This window comes from Argentina anserina, chromosome 4 (assembly GCF_933775445.1).
Source record: "Argentina anserina chromosome 4, drPotAnse1.1, whole genome shotgun sequence".
In the NCBI taxonomy this organism is placed as follows: Eukaryota; Viridiplantae; Streptophyta; class Magnoliopsida; order Rosales; family Rosaceae; genus Argentina; species Argentina anserina.
Window position 1 is genome coordinate 12,744,653 of NC_065875.1, and position 15,793 is coordinate 12,760,445.

At 32.2% G+C, this 15,793-nt stretch overlaps 1 protein-coding gene across 1 annotated transcript; it reads left to right on the forward strand.

The window, feature by feature from the left end:
- The first annotated feature begins 7,543 nt into the window (after nt 1–7,543).
- Nucleotides 7,544–11,344, forward strand: LOC126790142 (probable magnesium transporter NIPA2). Its single transcript, XM_050516286.1, has 8 exons — nt 7,544–7,670; nt 7,811–7,867; nt 9,079–9,169; nt 9,297–9,457; nt 9,673–9,800; nt 9,887–10,024; nt 10,426–10,518; nt 11,159–11,344. Exons 1-8 carry the CDS (start codon nt 7,544–7,546, stop codon nt 11,342–11,344), a joined length of 981 nt encoding a protein of 326 aa, XP_050372243.1.
- The last annotated feature ends 4,449 nt before the right edge of the window (nt 11,345–15,793 follow it).

The window sequence follows — 15,793 nt, forward strand, 5'->3', positions numbered from 1 at the left end:
CTCTCTCTTTTTTCAGTGAAATTTAGATCGAAATAAATTGATTGTTTGAATTTCCCCTAGGACTCGTTAATGGGTTGGGCCGGGTTTTAATATATTTAGATAAGTGACGGGTCAGGTATTTTCACAAATATGAAGATCCAAGTCCGCCCATCTAAAGCGGTCTTAGGGCTTTTGGGGGCCGGGCCTTGCGGGCTTTTACGGGTCGGGCCTTGCAGGTTTGTATTAGAAGAAAAAAAACATAATACTCTTATTTAAGGGTTTGGAAAACTAAAAGAATTCTTGGAAAACATTCTAAAAAAAAAGTCACAAATAAATTATTGTTTCGAAATATTGTCGATCAACACCAGTAAATGTGATCGATATATATATTTAGAGACCCTGTAAAAATTTCGTATGTTTTAGACATGGTTTGACCGTCCATACCTACGGTCAACAAAAAAAAGGGTTTGACATATTAAAATCCCATTAACCGGGGCTTTGCCAAATAGGTTTTCTCGTTGCGACCGTACACGATCGGTGACAAAAATTAGTTAATTTCAAATATGTAAACAACTTTTGGCATTCACATCTTGGTAATGGGTCCTCCCTTATGGCATATTAGTGGTGTTTTTGGTTTACCAGAAATTTCTAATGGTCAAACGAGGTCCTAATTGGATGAAATTTTTACATGGTCACTAAATATATATACCGATCACATCGGCTAGTATCAATCGATGCTGAGAAGTTTCCTTCATATAGTCGTTTCATAATGCGATAGTTTTATTATAAACCTAATATAAAGGTTCTAATACATTACTGGACACTTCGACGATCGACAATTCCAGTTTGAAATATGGGCAATCGACACCAGCATATGTAATCGATATATATATATAAGGACCCCGTAAACATTTTGTCCGTTTTTGGACATGATTTGATAGTATGTACCTACAGTGAACCAAAAAAGAGGCGTTTTTACATATTAAAACCCTCATTGACCGATGCTTTGTCAAATGAGTTTCCTCGTTGCGACTACGCACGATCGGTGACAAAAATTATGTGATTTATATGCAAACGGCTTTTAGTGTTCGCATCATGGTAATGAGTTTCCCTTAGGGCATATTAGTGGTGTTTTTCGGTTTACCTTAAATTCTGACGGACAGATAAGATTCGAATTAGATGAAATTTTTACAGGGTCACTAAATATATATACCGATCATATCGGATGGTTTCGATCGATCTCAATAATTTTCCTTCATATAGTCGCTTCATAATGCAATAATTTTATTCTAAACTTAATAAAATATGTATGTATAATATTTTATTACTTAACAGGTTTTTACGGGCAGGGCCTTACAGGTTTTTACAGGCTGGGCCTTACGGGCTTTTAGTGGGCTGGGCTGGGCTGGGTTTTACACCTCTAAACTAAGCCTGACCCTCTACCAGTGAAAGCGTGCTTTGGTGAGCTTTCTCGCGGACCGGGCCAGGTAAAAGTTCATCAAATTTGCAGGCCTCCCTAGGCTTATCGGATCCGCATGGCTAAATGATAAGGCCTAATTTCCCCCTTAATTTTCCTTCAAAATATCTGCTAATTTAAATTTTCTTGTAACTTTTCTTATTTTCTTATTTTAATTATTTCCAAAAAAAATTCTCCGTTTTTTATAATTTAATTTGTTTTTGATTTTTTTAATTATTACATGTACATATTATGGTCATTTAACATACATGCAAAATCTTATTGAATTATTGAATAATATGGGTGTGTATTAAGTGTTTAGGGGTGTGTATTTAAAATTTCTCTTAAAAGAAATACAAAATTGAAAGGTACGTGTTTTTGTAGTAATAAAATAAAATGATATAAAGTTTGTAATAATGATATGAAGTGACATAAGGTTATAAAAAAAGTTCTATATATATAATAAAATATGGAGTCATTCTAATGAGGACCACTATCATGATGACTAGTTGAGGACTTTTCGGTATATGGTTAAAAATGTTCTTTTTTTTTATTGAATTCTAACATCTCATCCATTCAATTTATAAGTCTATATGAGTAGATCATTACTACAAAAATTCAATCAAATTTGTAATCGTTAAGATATAGAACTAAATCAAATTAATGAACAAACCAAATCTGTCAAACATGAACCGTTCAAGTTCATAATGGGTAAATCACACTTATAAATGTTTTCGCGATTCTGAATTTGGGTAAAACTTTGCATAAATGATCTGCTCATAAGTATATGTAGATTGAACGGTTAAGATGAAAATATAAGATCAAAAAGTAAGATAAACCCTCAATTTAAGAGTCCTCATTAGAAGGGCCTTCTAATGAAATAACAATTACTAGAGATCTTGATTCTTATTGCGAGCAATCAACCCCATGTCTATTATTTGTCGTTACAAACTAAACCAAAGTTTATTATATTCTATTCCTAGTTATTTCATTATCTAATTTTTCATTTCTAGTTTGTTATCATCTTATCTTTCTAGTTATGTTAGGATTTATATATGAACATATATATGTCAGTTTGTCATGGGTTTTTGGTAAGATAACCTAACTGACAACGTTAAAGTCATGAATTAAAATCTCAATATTTGGGTTATATTTCAAATATTACTGATATATGTAAGAGTAATGGTCTAAATATCGCTTATCGGTATCGTATTGGTTGAGGGGTAAAATGATATATCAATATATATCGGTTTTATCGGATTTGCTTATTTTCAATAAAATTTATAAAATTATACTTCAATATATACCAAATAAATTAAAAAACGGTACTAAGTAAACTAAAGAAAATAAATACTTGATTTTGTGACAATTAAAGTACACAAACGGCACCTAATAATAAAAATAGGTATTTAAGAAGGATTATTTCAGCTTGAAATTCATCATATATATTTAAAATATATATAAAAATTAAAAATATATATGAAAAAATGAAAAAATATATATATATAAGTTTTTCAAAAAAAAAAAGAGGAAAGAAATATTTAAAAAATTAAAGTTTGACCGATATATCGGAGTTTAACCAATATTTGACCGTTGTCCGATATATTCAACCGATATGGGCGATATCGTATCGTTTTCTAAATATCACTGATATATCGCCGATATATCCAATATTTAGAATACTGTGTAAGATTGTGTGAATTATCTTATAATTTTTATTAAAAAATAAAACTAATATGACACCTTAGCTAAAAACGAACAATCCACAATCAGTTGAGGTGGTTGTCGACTCAAAGGTCACCCTCAAGTATAAGAGTCAAGTTATAGTGTAGTGAGATTGTGAGTAGAGGATGTCGTACCCAAGAGATTGGAAAAACCCTCTCTAGCTAGGAGAACTTATGGGATGCTAGAAGAATATGCAAATGTACAAGTCACAAATCAAGGCTCACAAGTGAACTCAAATTCATGGTGGATATATGCAAGATGGTGTAGTGATTTAAATTTGTTTCGGATGTGGAGTTACTTCTAAAAACTAAATGACCACTTAAAATGTAAACTAGATGTGATGAAATAGATGGAAGTTAGGACTTAAGGTTTCCACCTCTACCTTCTCTTGTGAACAATGATACTACTAAATTGAATCATGTCACTCTACCTAGCCAATTTCTCTCATTGTATCTCTCTTGGGTATGACAAGGGACAAACTCCTTTGTTGGTATCAAGCAACCCATCTTAGGAGTAGTACTTAACTACTCAAGTCATACATATGAATCCGGTTAAGTATCAAATGCATTACCCTAAGTGCATAAAGTTTGGAGATGAAGAAATCATGCAAACCAACCATGCTTATCTCTAAGTAATTGTATTTCACAACTCTAACATGCACATATGATATGCTATCATGCTTCAAACAACTAAGGTTAATCAAGCCTTAATCATTCATCATGTCATGGCAAACAGTCATACACAAATTAATTAAGTTTAAGCATGAATGTTCAACTTTTGAACTAGCATATTATAGTGCTAATGAAAAGTGCATCAAATAGAATATTTATATCAATGTTATACAAAATTGGCTAGGGCTTTCACCCTAACCCCAACAAATTAACTACTCACTTATAACCAAATACACAAGCTTCAACATGTTTATGAACATTAAAGTAAAGAGAGGGTATAGAGGTGACTAGTGAATCTCAAGTTGAGGATGATGTGGATGAACTCATGGAGATCTTGACATGGTGGTGATGGAGATCCTCAAATGATGCTAAACTCCTCTTCTTCCTCCTTACTTGATGATGGTGTATGAAAAATAGTGGATGATGAAGTGATGAAACTCGGTGTTTTTAGAATGAGATGGGTAGATAGAAATGTTCTATTCCTCTATTTCTCTTGGTTTTGGTGGTGGAAAATGGTGTGTTAGGAGATGGTGGTGATGGAGGTTTTTATAGAGGAGAATTGTGGTGGAAAAAGTGGAGAAAAGTAAGAGATAATGATGTAGTGAGTGAGGTGGTCATGGAGGAAGTGGGTGATCATGGAGGAAGTATGTGATAAAGGAAGGAATATGGAAGAAGTGTGTGATAAAGGAAGGAAGTGAGTGATAAAGAAGTGGGTGATTATAGAAGGAAATAGGTGATCATGGAGGAAGTGAGTGATAAATGAAGAAACATAGAAGAAGTGGGTAATAAAGGAAGGAAGTGGATGATAAAAAAGTGAGTAATCATGGAATGAAGTGAGTGATAAAGAAAGGAACATGGAAGAAGTGGGTGATAAAAGAAAGAAATGGATGATAAAGAAGTGGGTGATCATGGAAGGAAGTTGTTGATCATGGAGGAAGTGAGTGATCATGGAAGAAGTGAGTGGATGACTAGGTAATGATGGACCTAGAGGTGATGATTATACACAAAATTAAATCAGGTTTTTTGCATATAATATATGTGTGGATTTTTAAACAATGGAAAACCATGATTTTTATGAGAACGAAAGAAAAGTAGTGTAGTTAAATCCCAACTAAAAAGATGAGATCTAGTTGTGATAGAACAATGTATTGCTCATCCATAAAATTAGCCGAAAAATGCATGGCACCACTAAAAGTGGTGGTGCTCTGCTATAATTGTGCCGCTAAAATGGTGGTGCTCCGAAAATTGCCGAGACTTGTCGTTTTTCTCTTCTTCTCAAGATATTCTACAAAATATGAAAATGAATTAGTCTAAATTAAATTAAGCACATAGAATAAGTAAAATTACATATTTTAAGACATTAGAATATATGAGAATTATGATCTAACAGTGGACATATAAATTCTATTTGTTTTTTACCTATAGATTTTTATTGTGTATATATCTAATTATCATAGATGAAAGTTCTTATTCAAATGAAAAATTATGATACATTAACAATGCTTTGAACATGTATCAAATTCATGACCAAATGAAATCTCAATTTAAACTGATATTTAGATCGTTAATTTATTTGAGAAGTAGGACCAAACGATATCGCTTAATACATTAGTATTACTTAAATCACATAATACAAAGGGGGGACATAAAGCTTAAACCCCACAATACAACTACTCAACAGAGAAAATCCTGAAATTACTGCAAAAATCTCAACTGATGTATTCCATCAAACACCAATTAGAAAAGAGTACATCATAAACAACTCTATTTGCTTTACAATTTTGGTGACATACTGGGAAAATAATGCTCACTCGGTGCCATAGGTTTCTAAAACGAACAATCTCCCCACTATGATGCCCACCAACCAAAAGGTCCAGTGACCTTAGATTTCATCATGGAACTAGGAGGCAACGACCAATTCACTACTCGCCGACATCCTAGAGCATACACTGCACGAAATGTGCGATAACCGAGACAATACTCACCCCTACTTCTTAGACACTTGAAATAAAATAAAACAAGAAAGTAAATATTGCCAACCACCACAACCATGAAACTTGGAACACCGACCAAACTCAACTTATTTGTACGCAGATCCCAGCCGCCGCCAGCCAACATCTGCATTGGGATTATCCATGTACAATGGTAATCACCCTGAACCTCACCTTTTATTAGACCATTAATTTATATTTATAATAAATTTCACCATTAATTAGATCCGCATCTCTCTCTCTCTCTCTCTCTCTCTCGAATGAGATTGTACAACCTTAAGACAGATTAGAGTGCATCATGGGCCAGATCAGACATTTGTACACTATAAATGTGACCAATTAGTCCAATGCACTCTAAATTCCAAGTCGACATAAACGAATAAATTCGACTCATGTTTTTTACAAGCAAGATTTCATGTATGTATGAGGATAACTAAAGTGGGGTCGAGGTAATAATGATGAAAAAGAATCAATTATGCACCATCAACCACATAACATTCAATTAAAATAGGTCAACACATTTGATTAATGAGCCACAATAACGTTTATTCGTTTATAAACAATGCCTTCAAAGACTCATAAATGTTATAATCATATATTACTTGATTTAATTTGATACAAATATTAGTACATGAAAACATCAAAGAAAACTTGCTATTTACCCAATGGGGTTGGTGAGCGGAAGCATGCTAGGTACAAGTGGGGCGGACACTGCAACCGTACTCCTGGTAATAGGAGCTCCTTGGTTCAAACCCTAACTTGTGAAAAACATCTCTTGGGGAGGGGCCATACATTGAAATACTCATGTCCCCAGAGGGATAGCTCACCTGGCCTTGTAACGAAAACAAAACAAAACTTTATGTTTCATTTTTAGATACTAAGTTTTAGTCTTACCTTACATTTTAAAATTTTGTGGTTCTCTGACTTCTCATATCTAGTAAATTATAAATAAATTTTGTTTAAAGTGATAATTAATTATAATAACCAAATCAATGAATAACTACTCTAACCATATAGGTCTAAATCCTAGTTGCTAGTTAACATCCAGCCAACTTCCTCATAAAATTAACATGTGGGTTGACAAAACACCAAAATAACTTTAAAAACAACAATGCAGCTAATTAATAGATAGAGCCAAGGTTAAAAATGATAAATGTCAACAGTGAAAATAGGATCGCATTCAGGATTTTCAATAATAACCAAGAATAGAGATATTATAAATAAAGACGTGGGAAGCAGAGAAGTCCAGTCTCTGAGTCGTCAATATAACAAACTTTACGTTTGTCTTTTACCCCATCACACCTCAATTTTCTCTCTTCCCTCTCCTCTCTCTCTCTCCCTTTGTTTCTCTCTCTTCGTCTTTCAGAAACTCTGTAGCCATCTTCACCAATTCAAAGGTTTCTTAATCAAAATTAAATCAAATACATAACATCATCATGGTGGTGAATTTTTAGCTCCTATTGCTTTATTTGCAGTGTGCCAAGACGGTATGGTTTTTATGATCAATCAATGTCTCTTTTTTATGCTTATTCTATATCAAGATTGAGTCTTTGTTCATATATATAAGATATTAAATGCTATGGATTTTTCTTGTAGTGATTTGATTTGATGAATTTTAATGTATGTAGGTATAAAATTTGAGATTGACAATACTTCTTGGCCCTGCAAGATTTCATATTCTTTTATATAATTTTGTTCAATCATCTGTTGTTGAGTGAACGATGGGATTATCACAAGACAATGTTCATGGACTCATTCTAGCTGTTTCTTCAAGTATTTTTATTGGGAGTAGTTTTATAATCAAGAAGAAAGGCCTAAAAAAAGCAGGCACTACAGGAGTTCGAGCAGGTTCGAATTCATTCTTCTTTAACCTTGTTTGATAATATAACAGTCTATGATCCTAAAGTTTTTTTAAATAATCTTAAAACTATATGAATATGCAACATTACTTTGAACAATCTCATTAGATGTAGCTATAATTCTTTCAGGGTCTGGAGGACATACATATTTGTATGAGCCTTTATGGTGGGCTGGGATGATATCAAGTAAGTTTTGCCAAATTTTTAGATAGGTTTTTTCTTCCCAGATTCTTACATTCATTTTTTAAAGATCATGAATCGTTATTTTGTCTTCAATTTTTTAGTAATTAATAAAATTATTAATGATAATCATCATATCACTCTTAGCTGATATTGTATTTTTAAAGGAAGCTGATACTGTTATATCACATTAGATTTGTTGTGTTATATTTTGCATATAATTATGTTTCATATTTGATCACAAATTCATAAGAAAATCTTGACAGATTGACATGTGTCTATGATCATGTCTTGACCCTAATCATCAATTCTCCTAGACTCAATTGATGATAAATTAATAAACAAAGTCTTTGCCAAAAAAAAAAAAAACAGATGCAAATGCAAATGCAGATCATCACTCTTGCAAGGAGAAATTTTTTATATGCTATTGTAGTACCACGTAGCAATATCTAGTGGCTCTCCTTACATGTTATATTTCGACATGTGAATTTATTACACCAAAGTTATAATTTAACATATTTTTATTATTTGTAAATTGACCTTTATGGGTATTGATGATTTTGAACTAGGGTTTAGAGTTTAGAGTTTAGGGTTTAGGGTATTAGAGTGTAGGGTTTTAGAAAGAACCCAAAAATAGTCTAAATATATTTTTTCTAATTAAATCTTATAGGTCAATTTGTGATTGAAAGGATATACCACTAACTATTTCCATGTGGTGCTACGTTAATGTATTGAAATTAGATTAAATCAATGAATGAATTAAAACTGTTCAACGTGAACTGTTCGTGTAAATATCAATTTTGAAAGCTCAAGTCATTGTCAAATTGGATGAAATTTTATAGAGATGATCTTGAATAGCATACCTAAATATTGAATCGCTTATGGTGAAAAAAATTTGATCGAAAAGTGTGCCAAAATTGGAACTTCACTATGAAATTTCAGAGTGAAACTTCACTCTAAATAGGGACTATATATATATATATGTATATATATATATATATATAACTGAAGTGGCTTCACAAGTTTTCTAAGATGATAATGCTTTATATTGTAAAGTTTTCATTTACAGTGTTTGTATGACATTCATTTATTAAGATCACTCTATTATGAGTTTGATTTGATTTTTTTAAGTATATTTGATTGTTCGCTAATTTCTTTACTTTACATCTCTGTATATTTCCGTAATTTATTAATCTTTAGTATATGTACTATTACAGTGATTTTGGGGGAGATAGCTAATTTTGCTGCGTATGCATTTGCTCCAGCAATTCTTGTAACTCCACTTGGAGCATTAAGCATAATTGTCAGGTATGAAAAATATTTAAGAGAAACATCTTTTGTAGTTATACCGTTTATACAGGCACGTGCATGCTTGAGTGTCTTCATGATGATGTATTTATTTGTTGTTTTTTATAACGTAGTTACTATTATGCAGTGCAGTGCTTGCTCATTTTGTTCTAGCAGAAAAGCTACATATATTTGGAATGCTTGGATGTGCTCTTTGCATGGTGGGATCTATAAGTATTGTTTTAAATGCTCCACAAGAAAGACAAATAAATTCTGTTAAAGAAATTTGGCATCATGCCACACAGCCAGGTAAATTTTAGCTTATAATTACACAATCATATATTTCTTTTTCATTTACACACACATTCTCTCTCTCTCTCTCTCTCTCTCTCTCTCTCTCTCTCTCTCTCTCTCTCTCTCTCTCTCTCTCTCTCTCTCTCTCAATAATAAACTTAGTCTTTGTTACACCGTGTTCTTTAACATTCAACACATGAATAATACAGACTAACATTTTTCATTATTAGGTTTTATTATCTATACAGTTTTCATACTGTTTCTCGTTGGCATTCTCATTTTCTATTTCGTTCCACGATATGGGAAGACTCACCTCATCGTATATGTTGGAATTTGTTCTCTCATGGGCTCTCTGACGGTCAATTTTTAAACTCTAAGCTTCTACATATATAATTTCATAATCTTCATATGTTGTCCTTATAAAATATTTTGACAAATTTGCAGGTTATGAGTGTGAAAGCAGTGGGTATCGGTTTGAAGTTGACTTTTTCAGGAACAAACCAACTAAAATACTACGAGACTTGGGTTTTTGCTGTGATATTGGCGGTTTGTTGTCTTTTTCAGATTAATTATCTCAATAAGGTAATTAGTTCATAATTACTTAATATCAACACAATATGAATATCCATATCTTTTATCTAAATTAGTTTTTGGAATTAAGGTGTTTGACACTTACAAATTTTAGAATTTTCACATTTTATTACATTGATATATGTTGATATTTTATACGATCCTACCAAAAAGAGTAAGTTTTTTTTTTTTGAAAACGGAGAGTAAGCTTTACTTGGCTTTAAATTGTTTTTGAAAGGTTGATGGAATTCCTCTTATCTGAGAGGTGCTGCTCCATTCCCTTTAAATTAAACTTACATAATGAAAAATATATGTAGTTAATATCATAACGCTTGCATAATCATTTATTTTGTCTCTCAAATTTTTGATGTTCATGCAAAATTTAAATTCATATTATTGATTTAATTTTGCAGGCTTTGGATATCTTTAACACTGCCGTAGTTTCTCCAGTGTACTATGTGATGTTTACTATATTCACCATTCTTGCCAGTGTGATCATGTTTAAGGTGATCTAATATGATATGTATTTTGAAATCGTTGCAATATTTTAATTTTTTAGTTTTCTTTCTTATAATTAGTTGTGGTTGAGATTGTTTTTATTGATATATATGACTTAAAAAAATATAATGTCGATCTTTTTCATAGTTTAATGCAAATATAATTAACTATGAATAGTTATTGTACAATTATTCAAACTTTACATGTCACCGTTGAGATTACTCTCTTAGTACATGTATGTAGTCATTTATTTATTAGTTAATAATTTCAATAATATGTTGAGTCTTAATGATGATTCTATGTCAAACTCTATAGAGGAAATTGATATGAGACATCTCAAATGCCTTGTGGGTATCTTGTTTGTTTTCATTATGTCATATTCAAACACTTAATGTTAGTTCATACTATTAAAATTTTATAGAAAACTTGATTTCATTCACTAGAAAACATAATTAGTAATAACCTAGTAAAGTGATTTTTTACTTACCTGATTAAGTGATATATACTATCTTATGTTTTGAAATACTTATGTTGCATTAGTTGTGATAATTTATAAAACCAGTTTAAAAGTATTACTGATGCAGTAATGCTTGTAATCTTATTTTTTTATGTTAGTTTATGATTTTAATGGTGCTGCTATATCTACAGGATTACGAATCACAAAATGCATCACAAATTGCAACTGAATTATGTGGTTTTGTTACTATCCTATCTGGCACCTTTCTGCTTCACAAAACTAGGGATATGGGAAATGATCCACCCAAGGAACCTATCTTCCAAAGTCCTCGTGCGTCGGAATCATTTTCATCTCCACTTCCTATCAGCCAAAGATAGACATTAATTATCTTTAGTCTTTGTATGCACATCAAAATTGCCACAAATAGTTGAATATTAAAGGATTACACTGAATCATTTTTTGGCTTACATGTGAAGCCGACAAAGGCAAGGGTCATAGGATAACAAGTAGATAACATATGAGAATTAGTTGACTTTTTGATGCAAAGATAATTAGCTTTTGTTAGGTACAAAAGATCTCATATAATAGGTTTACCCTCCCCCTCTTTTTTTTTTCTATCTTCCACATTGTTACTTCTTCTTTGGATTACAATTTATACATTTTTAGGACGCTATGTATTAACTATGAATTTTAAAAGATGTAATAGATAATGTAGATTTTTCTTTTATGATACAATCTTTTTAATTTGAAGCTATTTTGTCCGGTTGGCTTACCACCAGGGACGGAGGCAGAATTTTAGAATAATCTAGGCTGGATCTCCTTAGATAAAATTTTTAAAATGCATGAAAGATTATTAATTAAAATATTTATACTTGTATAATCCGAAATCATGTTATTAAATTGTTAAGGTACGAATACATTAAATAAAAACAATTCAAGTACCTAACCTTACCTAACCTTAAGATGTATTCTATGATTTTTGTAGCAAACTCATCAATTATTGACTTATTGTTAATACTATCTAAAATTTTCTTTCAATATGAACTAGCATGAAATCCTCAAGAAACTATTCTTTTCTTATATTTTGAGGTCGATTTAATTTAATAATTCTCAAAGCTGAAAATGCATATTATATAGTTGTTTCAGAAACATGAAAAATTAATACCAAACAAAACAACCTATGAATCAAGTGGTAATCTTTTGCTAATCTTGTTGCAATCAATTTTACGCAAAAATCTGAAAGACTTGTATTATTAGAACCTCATGACAAATACAAATATCTTTTCCTTAAAAATCTATTTGCAAATTTAAAGCATGCAACTCAGCAAAAGTAAAATCTTGTAGATATAACTTTGCAGCAAGACTATAAATATTATCCTTCGTAAAAGTCTTAAAACTATTACAAGTGTCTAAAACTGCACTAAGAATGAGAAGTTCCATTCTTTTCCCTAAAGGTCCAAAACAGAGGATTTGGAAAAACCCTAAACACCTAGAGAGAGCCTTCAATGAGTTCTTCATGCCTCGTCTAACGGTGTGCCCTTGTGGCGTCATTGTCGGACGAGATTGAGTGATCGAGATCTTGTATCCAGAGGAGAAGGGGCTAGCTGGAGCATATGCTATCAGAGGTGGGTTGATCCATCTGGGTTGGGAGGGAGGTTTGATAGAGAGAGGTTGCGGCAGTTTGTGGTGGGGATGGAGAGTCTGTGAGTAGCACTTACAGAGGCGATTGTTGGTGATGTTGGACGTTTGGATTCGCCGATTGGTGACACCTCGACGGGGGAGTGGTGGGAGGCAGAGGGTGTGAGATCAGATCTCTTGAATCCGATTTTCCTTTGTCAAGTGCTGGCTTTTGGTTCTCTTGGGTGACAAGTTGGTTGTGGTCACAATGAGGTTGCTGGTCGGAGGGTGGTGGTGCTTGCTCGTATCTGGTAGCTTTGGCTTTGGTAGAGCTCAACATCGTTCGTGCCTGGGTTTGGGCCTAGGTTCCCGTTATCTTTTAGGGGTAATTGATTATAGACCCAAAAATCAATATCCTTTTTAATTTAAATTCACCCTTAAAACTCTCTCAGTTAGGTTGAACAAGAAATAAGAAAAGAACTATTTGCTATAAGAAATAAAACTTGTTCTTGATTGCCACTGGCACAAATACATTTGGTATGTTTCTGAATTGCTTAATGGTAGCTTCACTTTAATATCCCATCACTTTATATTATTCAATTCATCTTGAAATCCCTTCATTTTTGAAATTCCTTGTCACATCCAAATCTCTTACCCAAGTACTACCTTAGAGTATGTATTTTTGTTATTCTATGTTTTCAGTGTGTGTGTGTGTGTGTGTGTGTTTGCTAAATTTGAAGAACCTATGTAACCGGTAAAAAACATAATCCTTATTGGTTAGTGGAGTACGTGATTCTACGAACTATGTATATTTTTCCTATAGTCTACTAAATATGTGAGATGATTCATGTGGTTACTTGTGTATTGGTTGAGATTTGTAGGTTTCATAATTTTGTTGAGTAGTGGGTTTCACAATTTGGTTTGGATTTATATCTGTAGAGTAGGTGTGGTTTTGTTGTGCATCTAAAGTTGAGGTAAGAAGTTATATTCTATAGAGCATCAAAATCTACTTAGTAGGTAACATGATTTGCATTTGTTTAATAGGTATACGTAAAGTAGATAATTATTTAGTAGGTAGTGAGATATGCATCCATAGTGTTGGAATTGGGAAATTATGGGGATTTCATTATGTTCTTTAAATTATAGTGTGTAGGGTTGTTTCGATTTATGGTAGGTGTTTTCAATCTGCTGAATATGTGAAAGGATAAAAAGTGTATTCCAAGTATATGAAAAAAAATCTTTGATAATATAAAGTGATAAAAGGCTAAATAGACATCAAGAGATGGAGAAACAAAAACTAAGGCAAAATTTAAGGGCTCATTATGACAAATTCAAATAATTAATCGTCTTATATAAGAAAAATAAAATAAAAAAATTTATTCAATTATAACTCTGTTTCACTCTTGTATATTCTATAACTTTTCTAAATTAATGTTGATACCCGCTTTTCTCAAATTTCTCCAAAGTGAAATTGCAATTTTCATTTATTATAGATACAATTAAATGTTAACTAAATTAGAAAATTGGTCAAAGCTAATTTTAAGGAGTTTCAATTTCTCAACCTAGAGGGAAAAAAGTGAAACCATTCTAAATGAAAAATATTTGTTATACAAATATTAGGTTAAAATAATTAATTTGAGTTTAGATTGAAAAAATTTTTAGGTGTGGGTTTAGATTTAAGTGGGGGCTTCAAATTGGGTTTTTGTCTAATTATCTCTATCTTTTATTGGGATTTTCCCTAGTCAAATTAGTTTTTAGTTTATTAGTTTGAAAGGTCTATTGTTGGGCCTTTACTAGTATTCTTTTCTTATATTGTTAGTGTTGGACAATGTTTATTGTTATGCTTGTATCAATCATATAATAAGCTAGTTCCGTTTGAGTTGTGCTTATTACTAAATAATAGTTTTATGCCGCATACTAGTCTTGAGTTTAGGCTAATAACCTCTTGATTGGTGTTATTATCAACGGAGAGGTATGTAATGATTATTCAGACTACAATTTTTTATATAAAAAACCTATATACATTGGTTTGCCTTAAAAAAAGAATGAGAAGTTCCTTTGTTTACTCTAAGAATGTATCATCTAGCTATCTCAACTGTCTGTCCTTGACACCAATTTATATATAATTGCATCCCAGTTAAGTAGTAGGGAAAGTGGGTTGCTACCTAAACTTGAAAAGAGTAAAAGCTAAGTTTAGAATGTGTGGACAGCTTCGGAACATGAACTTGAAGTGCAGATTTTTACTACTGGTATCTCTTCAATTGTAGTTTAACTGCTTGTATATATCAAATATTTTTGCTTCAACGTTTTTGCATATTTTCGCATTTCTTGTGTCTTTAATTGGATTTACTCTTGGTAGTATGAAATTGAAGATGTTAAAAAATATAGTCCGATGCCCTGGTTCTATGGTTTCAGACTCGATGAAGATTGAGACCCAAGAATGATTGATTTTTTTTCCCCTGAGAATGAATAGATTAAGAACTGCAGCTTTCTTGAATATGAGTGAAAATTGAAGAGTCTTACTCACTAATTGACTTGCTAACAGTCCTAGCTGACTTACTAGTTACCACAATAGCAGTGCAACCATAGTTTCTAACAACTTATGAGGTAAGCTCGGTCATAATTATGAATACCATACTGTAACTTTCCCTAGCTGCAAGTTTGGATATAAGAGCATGAACTCTGAGCAGGGCGTGCCCTTAGTAGAGACATCTACAATGTGCTTACACTGGGAATCTGCTCCTAAGTGCCTTGTCTGCTTCAGTTAAGCATAGCCTGCCTTCATACTTATTAACAGAAGCTTAGAGATCAGGAAATTAGAGTCTTGGAAGGTTAACGTGTTTATGTTTTACGAATCATGCCAGACAAAGTTAACACGAGACAGTAATGGATGAACCATAAATATTGAAAGCACCTTCTATTCTTGAAGCTGCCGGTATAGGGTCATGCTATTGTCTATATTATGATTATTATCAGCGATTGTGCTTCTACTGTCATCTCCACACTAATTTCCGCCTCTTTCTCTTTGGAGAGAGGAAATAGTTATTATCTTGTGGCTGCCTGAACAACTGTTTTAATCGTGTTTTCATTAGTGATATTACAGTTATTACTGATATAGATTATAGTAGTAATAGTACTCTGATCCTTTGCACATTTTGAGTTGTTTCTCTATCGTATATCCATCAGTCTCTTCTTGATTATGGACCTTG

What these genes read in the sequence shown, in the direction of transcription:
- LOC126790142 (XM_050516286.1), top strand. Translation starts at nt 7,544, where the DNA reads ATGGGATTATCACAAGACAATGTTCATGGACTCATTCTAGCTGTTTCT. An exon ending in GTGGGCTGGGATGATATCAA is followed by an intron (nt 7,868 to 9,078) that starts GTAAGTTTTGCC and finishes GTACTATTACAG; the next exon opens with TGATTTTGGGGGAGATAGCT. An exon ending in GCATTAAGCATAATTGTCAG is followed by an intron (nt 9,170 to 9,296) that starts GTATGAAAAATA and finishes ACTATTATGCAG; the next exon opens with TGCAGTGCTTGCTCATTTTG.